The sequence below is a fragment of the Canis lupus genome, chromosome 30, assembly GCF_003254725.2.
Source record: "Canis lupus dingo isolate Sandy chromosome 30, ASM325472v2, whole genome shotgun sequence".
Taxonomy (NCBI): Eukaryota; Metazoa; Chordata; class Mammalia; order Carnivora; family Canidae; genus Canis; species Canis lupus.
In genome coordinates this window covers 8716646-8735050 of record NC_064272.1, presented here as the reverse complement: position 1 = coordinate 8735050, position 18405 = coordinate 8716646, and the positions used below count along the sequence as shown (strand labels likewise).

General features: G+C 50.8%; 1 protein-coding gene across 2 annotated transcripts; it reads left to right on the top strand.

Moving 5' to 3' along the window:
• The first annotated feature begins 163 nt into the window (after positions 1-163).
• RPAP1 (RNA polymerase II associated protein 1) lies at positions 164-18088 on the top strand. 2 transcript variants are annotated; one of them, XM_025473118.3, is made up of 25 exons: positions 164-256; positions 1261-1517; positions 1776-1924; positions 2407-2496; positions 3084-3204; positions 4231-4452; positions 5351-5530; positions 6928-7043; positions 7382-7480; positions 8334-8435; positions 8658-8825; positions 9081-9266; positions 9528-9662; positions 9765-9935; positions 10442-10599; positions 11036-11194; positions 11319-11520; positions 11951-12060; positions 12576-12771; positions 12984-13136; positions 13344-13486; positions 14062-14818; positions 17094-17270; positions 17422-17481; positions 17587-18088. In XM_025473118.3, exons 2-25 carry the CDS (start codon positions 1337-1339, stop codon positions 17734-17736), a joined length of 4185 nt encoding a protein of 1394 aa, XP_025328903.1. In that variant the 5' UTR covers positions 164-256; positions 1261-1336; the 3' UTR covers positions 17737-18088. The 2 variants fall into 2 exon arrangements, with proteins under 2 accessions (XP_025328903.1, XP_025328902.1); XM_025473117.3 differs by having other exon boundaries at positions 198-524.
• The last annotated feature ends 317 nt before the right edge of the window (positions 18089-18405 follow it).

The following is an 18405-nucleotide window of genomic DNA, read 5'->3' as shown; positions in this document are numbered from 1 at the left end:
GACTCTCCAGCTCCGGGTGGAGCTGGGGCCCTACGTAGGATATAGACTTTACTTAAATAAAAAAAAACTTGGAAAAAAAAAAAAAAAGGGGTGTGTGCATGTGTGCGTCCTCGCGCTAAGCGAGCAAACCCCAGAGGGGTGGAGCCAGGCCGGGGAGAGGCGGGGCTGGGTTGCGGGGCGGAAGCCCCGACCTGGTGACGGCGGAAGTCCGGCCCTTGCGGGGCAAGATGGCGGAGTCCAGGCGGCCCTAGGGCAGGTACGGGGCTACGCTGGAGGGAAGGACTTCAGGGTTCCCCGGCGCAGGGCTCTGCTATAGGGTATCCAGTTCCTTTGTCGGAGCTTCCCAGAGTGTCTTTGCTTTGCACTGGAGTGGCCGCGGCCTCTTCGGTGTGGAGATCCCGACTACGGCCTTCCATCCGCGGGGCTGCTTGAGCTGAAACTCGGTGATTTCTCTGCTGATTCGGGTGGTCCAGAAATGTATGCGACCGCAGAGTCCTAGGGGCAGTTGTGGGGCTCGACAGAGTGTAAGTTTTGTACTTCTTTGGTGAAATTTATTCCCAAGTGTTTTACTCTTTTTGATGCGATTGTAAGTGATACTGTTTTCTTAATTTTTTCTGATTGTTCTTTTTGTTGGTGTATAAAAATACAGATGATTTTTATATGTTGATCTTTCTTAGCGCAAGGTTGTTTTGTTTTGCTTTTTAATAATTTGAACACCTTTAGGCCAGGCATATTCTCTCAAATTTGATACAGAATCATTAGTCCCTGGTATGACATTTATCTGCCTGACTCCTTTTTTTTTTTTTAAAGATTTTATTTATTTATTCATGAGAGACACACAGAGAGAGAGAGAGAGAGAGAGAGAGAGGCAGAGATGCAGGCAGAGGGAGAAGCAGGCTCCATGCAGGGAGCCTGACGTGGGACTCGATCCTGGGTCTCCAGGAACATGCCCTGGGCTGAAGGCAGGTATTAAACCGCTGAGCCACCTGGGCTGCCCTATCTGCCTGACTCCTGATGCCCTTTTTCTTAGGTTCCCTACAGTTGTTCCTGAGAATTTTTATCATCCACAGATTGTAAAGAACCTTAAGTTGGCAGTAAATATTGTTAGGCTGATGACATCCAGGAGGGGTAAATAGGGAATAGCAGTAAGGTATGAATGAGAAGGAATGAGTTGATGTGAACCTAAGAAGTATCTTCTCTGATGCACAATAAAGAATCAAGGTTCAATTGCAGAGGGCCCATCAACTTTATTGCTTATAGGGGTGAATGAGAGGGAATCCCCACACCCAAGCAGTGTTGGAAAGAATTGCACAAGAGAAGTAGCTGGCGTGTCAAGATGCTGTCGAGACCAAAGCCAGGCGAGTCAGAGGTGGATTTGCTGCGCTTCCAGAGTCAGTTTCTTGCAGCTGGTGCAGCTCCAGCAGTACAACTGGTGAAGAAAGGAAATAGGAGAGGTGGTGACACTAACCTGGACCAGCCTCTGCTGCAAGATCATCGGGATGTGGTGACACTGGACAGTGAGTGGCTGAGGAGGAGAGAGGGTATGGCCTCGGGATCCTCTCCCTCTTCCTGATGTGGCTGGATTTTCCCCCTTCATTATTTCAGATACTGTGTAGCCTCTGTTGCTGCAGCCCCATTTTGCATGTGAAGAGACAGTGGGTTCACAGAGTTTAAATATCTTGTCCAGAGTGACACAGCTTGGGCCGGGGCTTCATAGCTGCCTTTCTTTCTTTGGTTTCCTCCTACCCTCACATCTGTTTTTTTTCCTTTTTCAGATCTCCCAGATTCACCCCCAGCTTTGGTTCCTGCTCCTTCAAAGAGAGCTAGACCCAGCCCTGGCTGTCTCCTACCAGAACATGAGGACCCTGAAGAGAGGCTGAACAGGCATGATCAGCACATCACTGCTGTCCTGACAAAAATTATTGTGCGTCTCACCCTGGTTGGGTGGGATGAGGCATCCTAGGCAGCAAGGATTTTGGTTGGGGGTGGTGAGCTGTATGAGTAGAGGGTGATTCAGAAAGGTGGGACTTAGGGGTGCCTGGGTGGTTCAGTCAGTTAAGCATCTACTTTCAGCTCAGGTCATGATCCCAGAGTCCTGGGGTAGAACCCTGCATTGTGCTCCCTGCTCCTTGAGGAGCCTGCTTCTCCCTCTCCCTATGCCACTTTCCCTGCTTGTGTTCTGTCAAATAAGTAAATAAAAATCTTAAAAAAAAAAAAAAAAAAAAAAGGTGGCACTTTATGCTCCTGCAGTCCATTTGGGGCTGTTTTAGAATCACTGTACTCAAAAAAGGAAGATGGGTCCATGACTCCCTAGAGATTCTAGTCATACAGAATTGGGGCCAGTAAGATAGTGTCCAGCCTGGGGAAATCTTAATATCTTCACTCCTTTGTGCTTTGTTGCTGCAGGAACGAGATACAAGTTCAGTGACAGTGAATCTGCCTGTGCCCAGTGGTGTTGCTTTCCCTCCTGTGTTCCATCGCTCACAGGAGAGACAAGTAGGCAAAGTGCTTAGATGGTACCTGGGAGACATTAAGTGAGCCTCATAGTGCATCTTCCTCAGGCAGATAATCTGAATAATAAGCAATTTTCTTGTTAAGGTAGCACCATGCTAAACCTGGGTGGCTCAGGGGTTGAGCATCTACCTTTGGCTCAGGGCGTGATCCCGGGGTCCCAGGATTGAGTCCCACATCAGGCTCCCCAAGGGGAGCTGCTTTTCTCTCTGCCTATGTCTCTGCCCACCTGACCCTCCCATCTCATGAATAAATAAAACCCTAAAAAAAAAATCCTCATAACAACCATGTAAGATAGATATCATCATCCCCATTTTTCAGGTGAGGAAACTGAGACTCTGAAAAGTTAAGTAAATTGTCCAACACCACACATCTAATAGAAGAGCCAGAAATCCAACCCAAATTTGTCAGATTTCCAGACCAGTCCTCCTATAGAGCCCTGCTTTTCTGAGGACTAGGGTTGTGATCCTTGGAGATTAAGCAAGTCCTTTTGTTCCAGTAGCCTTAGAGAAAAGAGGTTAAGAAATGACCAGGGTAGTAGTAGTCACCTGGGTTTCCTTTTTGTCTCATAGGGGAGGTCAGCAATATCTGGCAAGAGAAGCATCTTTGCCCAAGAAATTGCAGCAAAGAGAGCATCCGAAGCCAAGGTTCCACCAGTTAGAGAAGTTGTATCTTCCCTGGATCCACCAGAGGGTAAGCTGGGGTGGAAGAGGCTTGGGCAGGGCAGCCCCAGTGGCTTAGCGGCTTAACGCTGCCTTCAGCCCAGGGCCTGATCCTGGAGACCCAGGATTGAGTCCCATGTCCGGCTCCCTGCATGGAGCCTGCTTCTCCCTCTGCCTGTGTCTCTGCCTCTCCTTCTGTGTCTCTCCTAAATAAATAAAATTTTAAAAAGTGAAAAAAAAGAAGAGGCTTGGGCTTGGCCTTTTTGTAATACATAATCGTAGAGTCACTTTGTGGTATATGTCTTCCCTACATCAAATATGAAGGCATATTTATTTTTTTTTAAATTTTTTTTTTTTAATTTTTATTTATTTATGATAGTCACAGAGAGAGAGAGAGAGAGAGACAGAGACACAGGCAGAGGGAGAAGCAGGCTCCATGCACCGGGAGCCCGATGTGGGATTCGATCCCGGGTCCCCAGGATCACGCCCTGGGCCAAAGGCAGGCGCCAAACCGCTGCGCCACCCAGGGATCCCTTGAAGGCATATTTAGATGGCATTTGAGCCATCTAAAGAGGAATCTGTCCTTTATCCCCACTTACAGGATTGAGTTCGGGTGGCTTGGGTTTATATCTGGGTCTTAAGTACAGGGAGAATGCCGGCTGTTATTCTACCCTAGGAGAAAAGAAAGAGAGGTGTCTGGCAGAGACTGTAAAATAAAGATGAAAGCCAAGATTCCTTTAACAATGCAAAATATTAGCAAAAGAGCTAGGGACAGGCTTCTGGAGGCAGATGGCTGCCTGAACATCCAAGGGAAGAGTCAGAAAGTAGGATATTTCTTAGGGAAACATCCCTCAGGAAGGGGAAAAAAATGAGTGGAGAGGTCACCACCCAATCCAACCTGTGTTTATGTTATGGAGGGTAGGGGGGAGGTGTCTCCATGCTGTGCCTAGGAAATCTTTGGGGCCTCTGTCTGTCTCCAGAGCTAATAGGATTAGGGAAGAGGGCTAGAAGGCCCAGTTGGGATGAGGCGATGAAACTGATCATATACTTCTTCCAGGTGCTGTGTCCTATGAGGCACTCGCACCCAGGGAGCAGGGCTGCCAGCTTCCATGGGGCAGCCCTGGCTTCCAGGGACCCCATCTGGTCACAGGGAAGGGGCTCAGGAGCCAGGATGCTGAGCAGGAAGCCCAGACCATCCATGAAGAGAACATAGCAAAACTGCAAGCCATGGCTCCTGAGGAGATCCTTCAGGAACAGCAGCGGTTGCTGGCTCAGCTCGGTACGGCATACCTGGCTTTCCTCCTGAGACTGGGCTGGGAAGGGACTGCTACTTGCTGATGAAAGTTTACTGTGCGTGCCAGGCATTTTACTATTTGCATGCATTATTACATTCTGTCTTCAAACATTTCCTCTAAGGTAGGTAGTACTAACTTCATTTACTTATTTAAAAAAAAAAAAAAAAAAAAGAGTCTCAGAACTTGAAAAAACTCTTTCCCAGGTCATATGGCTGGTAAGGAACACGGATGAGATGTAAACCCAGGTTTATCAGGTCTAACGGGCCCTGCTCTCAACCACTGTATCATGTATGCTGTGCTAGTGTAGTGTATGCTAGATTATAGCTGGTGCTCTCTGGCACAGTTATGAAATGTCTTGGTATAGCATGATATAGCAGAGGTATAGCATGCTAGAGCGTGCTATACCTCCTTCCTAGTTTCTGTTCACCAGAACAGTAGCACCAAGTCAATCTTTTCCAGACTGTGTATCTAGCATCTTCATAGAGCATACGTAGATTAGGTTTCAGTAAATATTTGTAAATAAATCATCTAGAAGTGAGATAAATTGTTCCCCTAAATCCCTTCTCTTGGCCCCAGTCAGCATTTATTCATTTATTCCATAGCCCTTCTTTTGGACCTCTGACCTGGAGCCAAGCACAAGGATGTGCAGGAACCTGGGCGGGCCAGGGGACTGTGAAGAATGGAGAGGAGGGTGGGTGGGCACATCCAAGTGACAGGTGTGGGTCATTAAATCCCCAGGAGCACCTAGGGTGCTCAGGCCAGGGGTGGGAAATGGCTTGTCCTGATCTTGGCACCAATAGGCAGAATTCAGCAGGTTTCAGGTCTACAGGAGGCTGGGGAGGATCTGCCACCACCCACTTTCCCTTCCATCCTCTCCTCTAGATCCCAGCTTGGTTGCCTTCTTGAGGTCTCGCAGCCATACCCATGAGCAAGCAGGAGAGAAGGCCACAGAGGAGCAGAGGCCAGGAGGACACTCTGTTGAGGTCACCGGAGAGGAGCTCATTGTGCCAATTTCTGCAAAGGAGCCCAGACAGGAAGATGATCTGGATCCAGAAGCCCCAGGTTTGAAGGAAGGGGAGCATCTTTTGGAGAATAAAAGTAGAAGAAAGTATCTCTTCTCCTAGGCCTGGCAGATGGGAAAGAATCTTCTCTGTCCTTGGACATCTAACATTAATCTCCATTATTGTCTGGAAGTCAGTCTTCATTTGCTGATGTGTATGCTCTTCCTATATATGTTTCCTGTTTTCTTGTCCTATTACTGCTCCTTCTCCCCCTTCCATGATAAGCGACAGCAGGGTGTGATGGCTGACCCCTCCCCCAGCAGATCATGTCCATCTTGCCTCTGCAGTAGCTGTGCCTGCTCTGGCTCTGTCCATCCTACAGTTTTCTGCCTCTGCTGTCCATGTTGGGGGGAAGATGGCAGGGCCAGGGCCATGGGAGAAGAGTCTGACACAGGTCTTACGAACATGCCAGACTTCAAGCAGAGAGACCAGTGGGAACACTCATTTCCCAGGACCGGGATTATTTTATTAGTGATTAACAAAAGAAATCGAATTATGAAAGCCAGGAACCTCCTGCGCCTCAGTGAGCTCTGGGCCAGCTGAGCAGGTCAGGTGGGGATTGTGGGAGAAGAAGGAGGATGTCTGGGGTGTGTGTTTACATATCTTGGCCCCACAGAAGCAGGATGGCTGCTTCTCATTGCTTCACTCCCCTGCTTCCTTTTTTTTCTTTTTTAAAGATTTATTTACTTATTCATTCAGAGAGAGTGAGAGAGAGGCAGAGACACAGGCAGAGGGAGGAGCAGGCTCCATGCAGGAAGCCCGATGTGGGACTCGATCCCGGGTCTCCAGGATCACACCCCGGGCTGCCGGCGGTGCTAAACCACTGCGCCACCAGGGCTACCCCACTCCCCTGCTTCTTTAGGAGGTCAGTACTAGGGATGCCTGGGTGGCTCAGTGGTTGAGCATCTGCCTTTGGCTCAGGGAGTGATCCTGGAGTTCCGGGATCGAGTCCCACATCAGGCTCCTTGGGGAGCCTCCCTGCTTCTCCCTCTGCCTCTATGTGTCTCATGAATAAATAAATAAATCTTAAAAAAAAAAAAAAAAAAAAAAGTTCTATCTCCACAGTATAGACAGTGGAGAACTGTGTTTACCCTGATATATATGGTCCTCTCTTCCTCGTCTGCTACCTCTCTCCTTTTCTTTACCTCCTCCTCTTGCCCCTCTCAGCGAATACTTGGGGTCAGCAACAGGCTAGAGCCCAGGACTAGGTGTGTTCCGCCATATCGGAGATATTTGCCCAGAGCCCAGAGTGGCTGTGCCACTTAGACATAGCCAGAGGCACAGGCTGCTAGACCCTTGGACAGAGGTAGGTGTGCAGCTGCAGGGTCACATCTGGGACCCCTTTGGGTCAGTGAGCTGAGCTCCTTAGGGAATACTACTCTGCTTCCATCTTCCCAGCTCTGGCGCTGCCTGTGAACCCCCACAAAGAATGGGTGCACATGGACACCGTGGAGCTAGAGAAGCTCCACTGGACCCAGGATCTGCCTCCGCTCCGGAGGCAGTGGACGCAGGAGGTGAGGAGGGCCAGCTGGCCTACAAGGGGTGGAGCGGGCTGGGAGTGGCCACAGAAGCTCTACCCACCCCCAGAGACAGCATCACTTTTCCATGCCCCCCTCTTCTCATTCTCCCATGCTCTTACACCTGAACACAGGCCCCTTTCTTCCCTGGAGCTTGAGAAACATTTCTCCTTTGTGCTTCTCCTCCTCTCGCATCACCCTGCTTGGCCCCTGGCCGGGGAGTTCCATTTCCACTCGGGTAGAGTCAGGACTGGAGGCCTGGGATAAAAGGTGAGGAGTAGGTGTAGGGAAGTTGCTGTGTTCCCAGCCTATACACTTCTTTTTCTTCCCATTAGAGGATGCAGGCCCGATTTAGTCTTCAGGGAGAGCTGCTGGCCCCTGATGTGGACCTGCCCACCCATCTGGGCCTGCACCACCATGGAGAAGAAGCAGAGGTGAGGCACGGGGCCCAGTGAGGACTGGGCAGCTCTCAGCAAGTGCTTTTATCTGCCATGTGGAAGAGGCCTCTGGTCAGCTGCCTTGGACCTTCTGTGTATCCTGTTCTATTTCCTGGCTTTGCTCTCCATAGGTTCTTAGGCTCAAAATGTTTCTCCTTGTTCCTTCACATTCCAGTCACTTGCCTGGACTTGACATTTTTATGTCTGTCACCCCCTAATGCTTTCTAGAGAAGAGCCCTGCTCCCTCTTACCTGTTCAGCCACCACATCTTCCACTCTCTCAGCCATGCCATCTGTCCCTCATGAGGCTGCCATCCTGATTCCCTCTGGCCCAGCCTAGGCCATGCCCTGCCCTGGAAAGTTTCCTGGCTCCCTTCTGCTCACAGAATAGTCTTGGCTCCTTAGCCTGCTGAGACAGCCCTGCTGACCCTACAGCTCTTCCTTCTCACTCTTGCTGCACCTTTGTGGTGCCCTCTCCCACATACCCTGGGGGCTCGGGGACCTCCAGGCTCACTCAGTTCTTCAGGCCATGGAAGCTCTGCCCACCCACTGAGATCACGTCCCTTCTCCATGTCCCCCTTTTCTTTCTCTCCTATTATCCTCTTGCAAACTGAACACTGATTACTGCATTCCTCCCTGTCTGCTTTATGCTATGGTTACTGTGTGCAAATCTTAATCTTCTTTACCAGTTTGACAATCCATGGAGAGGAGAGGCAAGAGATACCACTTGCTTAACTTTGTCCTCCCTTTGACAACTAGCTCAGTGCCTGGAATAATCGGGGTTTCTGTGGATTGGTTGGGGGATGCCACCCTGTGTCTTGGCTCCTTCTGATTTCTTGTCCCTGCTCCAGAGAGCAGGATACTCCCTACAGGAGCTATTCCACCTGACACGCAGCCAGGTGTCCCAGCAGAGAGCACTAGCGCTGCATGTGTTGGCCCAGGTCATCAGCAGGGTAAGTAGACTGCTGGCCTGGCCTTGCCTGCCCCCGTGCCTCGCCAGCCCCCCTGCTCCCACCTTAGACTTCCCCACCTCCTATCCTTTTTGTTCCAGCCCAGTAGCCCATACACTGTCTCTGGGGTAGATGGGCAATGGGACAGACCCAAGGTCATAGGTAGGCAAGTGAAGGGTTTAGTAACTTCAACATCTTCAGCAAGGTTTTATCCTGCCCCCCAAGGCCCAGGCTGGTGAGTTTGGGGACCGGCTAGTGGGCAGTGTCTTTCGCCTCCTTTTGGATGCTGGTTTCCTCTTCCTGCTGCGCTTCTCCCTGGATGACAGAGTGGATGGGGTCATTGCAGCCGCCGTCCGGGCGCTTCGGGCTCTGCTGGTGGCTCCCGGAGATGAGGTAAGCAGGGATAGCAATGGGGCTTTGAGCCATCAGGGTCCTTACTCCTGTTGCTGGGCATGCCCCTACTGCACAGGCTTTGCCAGGCAGAGCAGAAAATGGGCTGGCAGCATCACCATCTTTTCCTAAGGGCCCCAAAGCCCAGCAGCCTTCCCTTTCTGTTCTTGGCAGGTGGCTTCTGCTGACTACTCCTAGACCTTTTTCCAGACCTGACTCCTTCCTCTTTTTGCCACCTCCTTCCCTTCCCTATGGCAGGAGCTCCTCGACACCACCTTCTCCTGGTACCACGGAGCTTTGGTGTTCCCTCTGATGCCCAGCCAGGAAGACAAGGAGGACGATGAGGATGAAGATGAAGAGCCTCCAGCAGAGAAAGCAAAAAGGAAGAGCCCTGAGAAAGGAAACCAGCCTCCATCTGATCTGGCTCGACGTGACGTCATCAAGGTAAAGGTGCTGGGGCAGCTTTAGGGAGGGGGTGGGGGACACAGAGAATCCCAAGCAGGCTCCACACCTAGTGCTAAGCCCAGTGTGGGGCTCAGTCTCACAACCCTGAGATCATGACCTGAGCCAAAATCGAGATTCAGATGCTCAACTGACTAAGGCACCTCGGCACCCTCATAGGGCAAGCACATCTTAGGCAAGAAGGGTCATCAAGGTTTGGGGCCCAGCTGCATTTGGCACCAGGTTTATCCTTCTGATCACCAGGGGCTTCTGGCTACCAATCTGCTGCCTCGGCTACGCTACGTGCTAGAGGTAACCTGCCCAGCACCTTCTGTGGTCCTTGACATCCTGGCTGTGCTCATCCGTCTGGCCCGGCATTCCCTGGAGTCAGCCACAAGGGTGAGAAAGAGAAGAGAAGGAGACAAAGAATAGGCAAAGAGCCTAGCTGGGTCTGAGCCTGACCCTCGGCCTCCCCACCTCCCTTTTCTTCCTCTCCCTCAGGTCCTAGAGTGTCCTCGGCTAATAGAGACTGTGGTTCGAGAGTTCCTGCCTACCAACTGGTCTCCTGTGGGAGTGGGGCCTGCCCCCAGTCTATACAAAGTGCCCTGTGCCACTGCCATGAAACTACTTCGTGTCCTGGCCTCGGCTGGTAGGAATATTGCTGCCCGGCTGGTGAGCAGGACAAAGGGCAAGGGATGAGGGACTTAAGACAGGGCTGGGTTGAAGGCTAAGCATGGCCTCTGGACTCTGGGTAACCAGCTCATGCCATCTTCCTCTTCATCTCTGATTCAGTTGCTTAGAAATGCCACAGAAACCACGAGCCAGGAGCCTAATCACCTGGAGTCTAGTGGATCCTATAGGCCTACTGTGCTTTCGTTACCTGAAGGGAGGGAGGGCTCCCTCTTCCCTGGATCCAGACCAGAAGAGCCACATATAGATGGGCAGCCATCACCCCTAGCCTGGTAACCCTAGAAAGGGTGCCTAGTAAGTGCTTGCTAAAAAGACAGAGGAGAAGGAGTGATGGATGAGGTGGTTTCATCTTGGCCCAAAGCTAAGACCCCATGGCCTGAGAGGGGCCTGGAACAAGGCTGAATTGAGCTGTGGTCATAATAAGAGACCCTGAGGCCACTTGGGCCCCCAGCTAAATGTGATGCCCAGACTGCTCTCTTTGCCCTCAGCTGAGCGGCTTTGACCTCCGGAGTCGCCTGTGCCGCTTTATAGCAGAGGCTCCCCAGGAAATGGCCTTGCTCCCAGAGGAAGCTGAGATGATGAGCACTGAGTCCTTCCGTCTGTGGGCTGTGGCTGCCTCCTACGGCCAGGGTGGTGACCTTTACAGGTGAGGAGAGCTGGACTGGACTGGATCCCTCCAGTTCTGCACTCTGGCCACATCTGATAACAGCCTTGCTCAAGGTGTCAAGCTCAGAGGGAAGCTAAGGAGGAGAGGATTCTGGGAAGAATGAAGAGAGCTTGGGGGTCAGGGGGCCAGTAGAACAAAGCTGAATTAGCCACATTCTGTGCACAGCAGCCTTAGTAGCTTGGTGAAATCAGATTAAATCCCTGTTGGGAGGAAACCTGGAAGGTCTACCTCCTTCCTTTCAGCCCCCAGCCTGCCTTTTCTCTGAAGCCTTCCAGGAGTGCCCATCCCTGGGGCCTCTCCCTCCCAAGCCCCCTTAACCAAACTACAGATCCCTGGGGCAGCACCCTGCCTTGTGTCTTTTGTCTCCATGTCCAATGTCTTTGTATGCTGAAAGACTGGGATTGTTCTCCCCCAGGGAGCTGTACCCAGTGCTGATGCGGGCCCTGCAGTCTGTGCCAGAGGAGCTCAGCACCCAGCCCCCTCAGCCCCTGTCTGTACAGCGGATAGCCTCCTTGCTCACTCTCCTCACCCGGCTGACCCTGGCAGCCAGCAGCACTGCGCCTGAGCCCAGCAGGTAGGTCATAGCTCTGAGCTCCAGAACAGGCAGCAGCACTCCTCCAGAGGAAAAGGGTGGTAGAGCTTATGGGAGAGTCGAGGCGGCTGGACCTTCATCATGACCCCTTTTGGCATTCCTGTAGTGACTGTGCTGAGGCCAGTCTGTCGGCCACCCCTTCCTCCATCACTTGGACACAGGTGTCTGGGCTCCAGCCTCTTGTGGAGCTCTGTCTCAGACAGACCTTGAAGTTGCTGCCAAGACCCCAGATGTGGCATGCCCTGGGCCCAGTGCCTACTGCCTGCCTGCTCTTCCTGGATGCATACTACCAGGCCTGGAGCCAGCAGGTGAGTGTCGCTTGCCTGCCTTCCTCTGTCCCCTGGGTGCCTGCCTCTATCTTGACACACCACCCTCTACTTCCTTCTCTGTTTCCACCTCCCCACCCTACCTCCCCATTCCACTTTTTCCTGCTCTCCACCTTTCCCCCCACCTCTCTTCTTCCCCCCCACCCCCCATATCCATTGGAGCTGCCAAGGAGCTGTATTGGTGGGGACAGAGAACCCCAGACAACAGCATTGTCTCCCTGGAGCCTTCATGCTCTGAGGATAGTGGATGTCAGGGCAACCTTGGAGTCTTTTCTCTCTCCAGAGGGTCAGAGGGCAGAAACCTCCAAACACTGACTCTTGGGCTCTTAGAGTAATGGGCTTAGCCTGGGGACACTGTCTAGGAGAATGGGTATCTTGGGCTGTCAGCTCAGTGAACCCCTTGGTCCTCCAGCCAAATCTGTGCCCAGAGGATTGGCTTCAGGATATGGAGCGCCTGTCAGAGGACCTGCTGCTACCCCTGCTGCGCACACCCTCTCTGGGCAGCCTGTGGGATTCTCTTGGGTATGTACTCTGTGTGTGTACAGTGTGTGTGTGTATGGTTGGGAGGTGGGGGCAGTGGGAAGGAGGGAGCTTCTCTCCCTGTGGGACTCCTAGGTCTAGCTCCCTGTTCCATCCCAAGTAGGACCTGTCAGCTGGAAGGAAGCCTAATAAATCCCTAGCAGGCGGGATCCCTGGGTGGCGCAGTGGTTTAGCACCTGCCTTTGGCCCAGGGCGCGATCCTGGAGACCCGGGATCGAATCCCACGTCGGGCTCCCGGTGCATGGAGCCTGCTTCTCCCTCTGCCTGTGTCTCTGCCTCTCTCTGTGTGTGTGACTATCATAAATAAATGAAAATTTAAAAAAGAAATTAAAAAAAAAAAAAATCCCTAGCAGGCAACATGTGAGGGCTCTGAGGAATGTGGGTACTGGTCCACATAGCCAGGCCCCTGCTGGCCCTGGTCGCAGCCCAGGCAACTCTTTTCCAGCCCAGCACCCATCAGGCCAGAGTCCCCCTGAGCTTCTTCATTCTGCCTCCAGGTGCTGCTCCCCTCTCTGTAACCCACAATTCTGTGCTCCGGCCCCTGAAGCCGTCCCCAGCCTCGTGTCACTGGGCAGCGCAGGAGGCCGCCCCTCTCTCTGGCTGCCTGGCTCAGCCTCACCCTTCCCGTTCCTCACGGCCCTTCTCTCTCTTTTCAACACCTTGGCCCGGATCCACAAGGGGCTATGTGACCAGGTGAGACCTAGGCACCTGGTTAGGGGTCAAGTAAGGGAGGGGGGAACGTGGAGGGGCAAGATGGGAGGAGTCAGAAAGGGTAAGGGTACTACTAGGGGAAGGGAGGCCTCTCCTGCCAGCACCTGTTTCTGTGAGTTTGTCTAGGCAGCCACCTGAGGAACCCCAGGAAAGATCAGTCACTTTTAGACCTGAACAAGTTTGCTTTTCTTCAGCTGGCCACCGTATTGGCTACCCCAGGACTCCAGAACTACTTCCTCCAATGTTTGGCTCCTGTGGCTGCCCCATTCCTCACACCCTTCTCTGCGTGGGCCTTGCGCCATGAGTACCACTTGCAGTACCTGGCACTCATCCTGGCCCAGAGAGTGGTAGGTGCACCCCAGCCTCCCATACCTCTGTCCACTCTCCTCACCCTCCCCCATTAACCCTACCCAGCATCTGGCAGTCCATGCAGTTCCTACTTTGCTCTAGACATGCCCAGGATCTGTGTATCTGTCTTCTTTGCATCCTCACTTCTCTCTGCTCTGTCCCCTCTCACACACACACACCCGCCCCAATCCCTTCTCTGTTCATAGGCAACAGTTCAGCCAGCCCTGGTCATCAATGCTGCCCTTCATCATAGTATGGTCTTGGCCCTGCTGAGCCGACTGCTGCCTGGAAGTGAGCACCTTGCCCACGAGCTCCTGCTGAGCTGTGTATTCCGACTGGAGTTCCTCCCGTGAGTCCAGGGTTGGTGACATCAGCTCAGCCCTTTGAGGGGCGGCTGTGGCTGTTGATGGAGGAGCCCTGAATTTGGAGGCAGGAGACCTGGGTTTAATCCCCTCTCTTCCGTGGATTATGCTTTACCTGTCAGAGTTTCATTTCTCATCAGTAAAGCAGGGATGAAGACACCCACGCTAGAGAATTATGAGACTTCAGTGTGGCCGTCCAGCTAAGAAGTGGCCTATAAACTAGCCATACACACAGAACAGCTAATGGGGACTGGGTACTTACTCTGTACCTGGTGGCTTCTTCAGGATTTGTGTTCTGTTTTCCCTGTACTATGAGATAGGCATTGTTGTTATTCCCAGTTTACTATGAGGAAACAGGCACGAGAAGCCCCATCAGCCTGCCCCTAGGCAGCTGACTCTAGTGTCTACCCTCTTTGCTGCACACACTACATAGAAAGTGATTAGGGGAACAGGGAAGAGCACAATTGGACCTAGGAACCTCTGGGAAGCCCTGGAGCACCAGCATGATGTTTAGAGGGTTTTGGTTCAAGTGCTCATTTTTGGCTTTTGGGTTCTGTTGCAGGGAAAGAGCATCAGGGGGTCTGGAGGCCGCTGACTTCTCTGACCGGCTGTCCTTAGGGAGCAGCAAGGACTCTGGGTGTGGGCGAGGGGTTCTGCTGGCTCAGGCTTGCCAGGACCTCCCCAGCATCCGCAGCTGCTACGTGACCCACTGCCCACTGGCCCGAGCCAGCCTGCTAGCCTCTCAGGCCTGGTACCGAGGGGAGCTGTGGCAAGTCCAAACCCTGCTGCTCCCTGTGCCTAAGGAGCCACTGCTGCCTACTGACTGGCCTTTCCTGCCACTGATCCACCTCTACCACCAGGCCTCAGACACTCCCTCGGGGCTCCCTCCTGCTGACACCATAAGCACGGCTCTGCGGGCCCTGCAGTGGGTGCTGGTCTTGGAGAGCTGGCGCCCCCAGGCCCTCTGGGCTGTACCTCCTGCTGCCCGCTTGGCACGGCTCATGTGTGTGTTCCTGGTGGACGGTGAACTCTTCCGGGAGACCCCAATACAACATCTGGTGGCAGCCCTCCTGGCCCGGCTCTGCCAGCCTAAAGTCCTGCCAGACCTCAGGCTGGATTGCCCCCTTCCCGGCCTTGCATCTTTCCCTGACCTCTATGCCAACTTCCTGGAGCATTTTGAGGCTGTCTCTTATGGGGACCACCTCTTTGGAGCTCTGGTTCTCCTTCCCCTGCAGCGTCGGTTCAGCGTCACTTTGCGCCTCGCCCTTTTTGGGGAGCATGTGGGAGCCCTGCGAGCTCTGGGCCTGCCTTTGACCCAGGTACTTTGTCAGCAGAGCCTACCATGGCTTTCTGGTACTGGGCCTGAGAGGCAGTGAATTAGAATCCACTGAAAGGGTTTAACAGAGTACCTGGCATATGGTATATATTGGTTATTATTAACAAGCCATGACTCATTGCTCAGTGCTACAGTCTAAGTAAGAGACATACTAAAGACCAACATAGTTCTAAGTTATTCATATTTTATGTGTTAGGGCAGGATTCAGAAAAGGGAAAGACCAAAATGGGCTTACCATAGGGAGAAGGCTTTGGGGAAGAGGTAGGGATTGACTTGGGTACTGAAGGTTAGGTAGAATTTGATTGTGAGGATGAAGGACGGATTGTACACACTAATGGTGGGACACCATCAGCAAAAGCTTGGAGGGAGGAAGGATTATAACAGGGTGGGAAGAGAGAGTTTAGAACAGATTTCAGTTTAGGAACTTGTTGGAAACAGGCTAATAAAGTCTTACAAGGCCTCAAAAATCAGGCTAAAGGGTTAAACTTACAAGCTGTAGAGAATTACTATTTTTTAAGGTTTTTTTAAAATTTTCATTATAACATACTTCATTATAACTGTTTCATTATAACTTATTTTTATGTTCATTATAATTTTAAGTAAACTTAAAGTATAAATATTTTAAATATATTTAGCATGTATATAAAATACATAGAGAACTAAAAAATATGTAAAATATTTTTAAAAATTAAAAAGAACAGGGGCACTTCGGTAGCATAGTCGGTTAAGTGTCTGCCTTCAGCTCGGGTCATGATCATCTCAGGGTCCTGGGATCCAGGCCCTAGTTGGGCTTCCTCTTCATTGGGGAGTCTGCTTCTCCCTCTCCCCACTGCTTGTGCACTCTCTCTCTCTCTCAAATAAATAAAATCTTAAAAAAAAAAAAAAAAAAAAAAAAAACTATGGTCATCCATAATCCCACTGCCCAGTAGTAACTTTTGATTTTGATTTATTTTCTTTTTTAGTCTTTATATGTGCATATATATTTTTATAAAATTGAGATCCCTTCATAATGTTTTCTTCATTTAATGTATGGTAAGCTTTTTTCAATCATTAAATATTCTAAGAAATCAACATTTTTTATTACATTATCATCCATTGTATAGGTGCATCCTTTTCTCAGAACCCCTTGGTGGGCATGAAAATTTTTTTAATTTTCTGCCATATGAAGTAACACTATGATAAACACCACTGGATATAAACTTTATCTCTTTCGTAATCTTTTTTTAGAGATTTTATATTTTAAAGTAATCTCTACACCCAGCATGGGCTTGAACTCACAACCCCAAAATCAAGGGTTGCATGCTATACTGAGCCAGCCAGGTGCCCCTCTCATAATCATTTCTGCATGGAATTAAGAGTGATTTTCCTTTTTTTTTTTTTTTTTCTTTTTTTAAGGTTTTATTCATGAGAGACAGAGAGAGAGGCAGAGACACAGGCAGAGAGAGAAGCAGGCTCCATGCAGGAAGCCCAATATGGGATTTGAAGGCGGGACTCTAGGATCACGTCCTGGGCCGAAGGCAGGCACTAAATTGCTGAACCACCTAGGCATCTAGAGTGATTTTTCTTATAAAGAGAGTTACTGGTCCGAAGAAAATGAACTTTTGGAAGGTTTCATAATATAGAGCAGTTGAATGTGACTTTTTTCAGACTTTTTAATTTGGGCAGCCTGGGTGGCTCAGCGGTTTAGCGCCGTCTTCAGCCCAGGGCCTGACCCTGGAGACCTGGGATCGAGTCCCATGTCAGGCTCCTTGCATGGAACCTGCCTCTCTTTCTGTCTCTGTGTGTCTCTCATGAAAAAATAAAATCTAAAAAAAAAAAAAAAAGACTTTTTAATTTATTTATTCATGACAGAGGCAGAGACATAGGCAGAGGGAGAAGCAGGCTCCCTGCAGGGAGCCTGCTGGGGGACTGGATCCCAGAATCCTGGGATCATGGGGATCATGACCTGAGCCGAAGGCAGACGCTCAACCAATATGCAACCCAGGTGCCCCTGAATGTGAAATTTTGAAAGTTTTTATTTTAAGGCACATAAACAAGTAGTGGTGGGCAGTAGAAATTGACTACTGCTTCCCAGTTTCCCCTGCTTCCAGCTCTTTTGTCTTTAACCTCAATCCTTGTGATAGACAGGAATGGATGGTCTATCCAAGACCTCTTTCCCCTCACAATATGGTTCAGGTGACTATCAAGCACCCACCCTGTTGTCCCATGATACACATTCCCACCCTCACCCTCAGCATGTCTCATTCCCCCTGTCACAGTTGCCTGTGTCCTTGGAATGCTATACGGAGCCTCCTGAAGACAACCTGGTCCTCCTTCAGCTCTACTTCTGGACCCTGGTTACTGGTGTGCTGTGTCCACGTTGGTGCCCTGTGCTGTATGCTGTGGCTGTGGCCCATGTCAACAGCTTCATCTTCTCCCAGGACCCAAAGAGCTCAGTAAGTTACATCCCCATCTCCAAAGGCATGCTGCAAGACTGCGATTGAGCTGCCTCCAGGTCAGCTGGGGAGGAGATGAGAGCCAGTGAGGCTAGTGATAGGTATCAGCCATCAACCCAGTGCCATCTTTTCCTCTGTGTTCTGCCTCTAGGATGAGGTAAAGGCTGCCCGCAGGAGCCTGCTACAGAAAACTTGGCTGCTGGCAGATGAGGTAGGGGGGAAGCACATCCTGGAGGGTGGGAAAATAGGTCTGGGGGGACAGAGATCTCAACAGGATGTTAGTACCTACTTGATAAAATTTCTTCCCTTTTTGCAGGGTCTCCGGCAGCACCTTCTCCACTATAAACTCCCTAATTCTGCCCTCCCAGAAGGCTTTGAACTATATCCCCAGTTGCCCCCTCTGCGTCAGCAGTACCTCCAGAGACTGACCTCAGGGATGCTCCAAAATGGGCTATCAGAGGCCTAGTATAGTTGCTACAGATAAAGACATGGATACATTCTCCTGGGGTTCACCAACATGTGCCTGGCCAGACAAAAGGATTTTGTTTCCTAAGGGTGAACAGGAGACCCAAGGAGTAGGAGGCTTGCCGTTTGAGTTTTTTTGGAGCAGGGTGAGCCCTACCATTATGTTCTGATGTCTGAAGCCCAGGATCTGGGCCTTTTGAGGGTCTGTATTGAGAGTGAATGGTAACATAACTATTTACCCCTCTTTTGGGGACAAAACAGACTATGTACATCTCTCCTCCTTCTCCTGCTCCAGACCAGGATATATGAATGCTACAGATTTGTACAGAAATAAATTTTTTTTATTATTATTATTTCCTGGTAACCTGATTTGTACTGATTTAAGACATGGTGGTTTAGGATTGTATGGAGGGATGGATTATCCCACTGGAGAAGCAGGGCTTCTGTGAGAAACGGGAGAAGTAAGAACTGAGTCCACATCTGGGACAATTAACATGTGGGTCCCAGTTCTGGAGCAGAGCCAGGCCAGAGTAATGCTCTTGGGAAGGAGTATTGCTGAAAGGACTCTCAAGGAGTCCACTTGGAGTATAAGTATCCTTAGGTCAATGTCTTGTCTTATGGTCCATTAACTGCTATCCTGAGATACAAAGAAACCAAAAATCAGACTGTG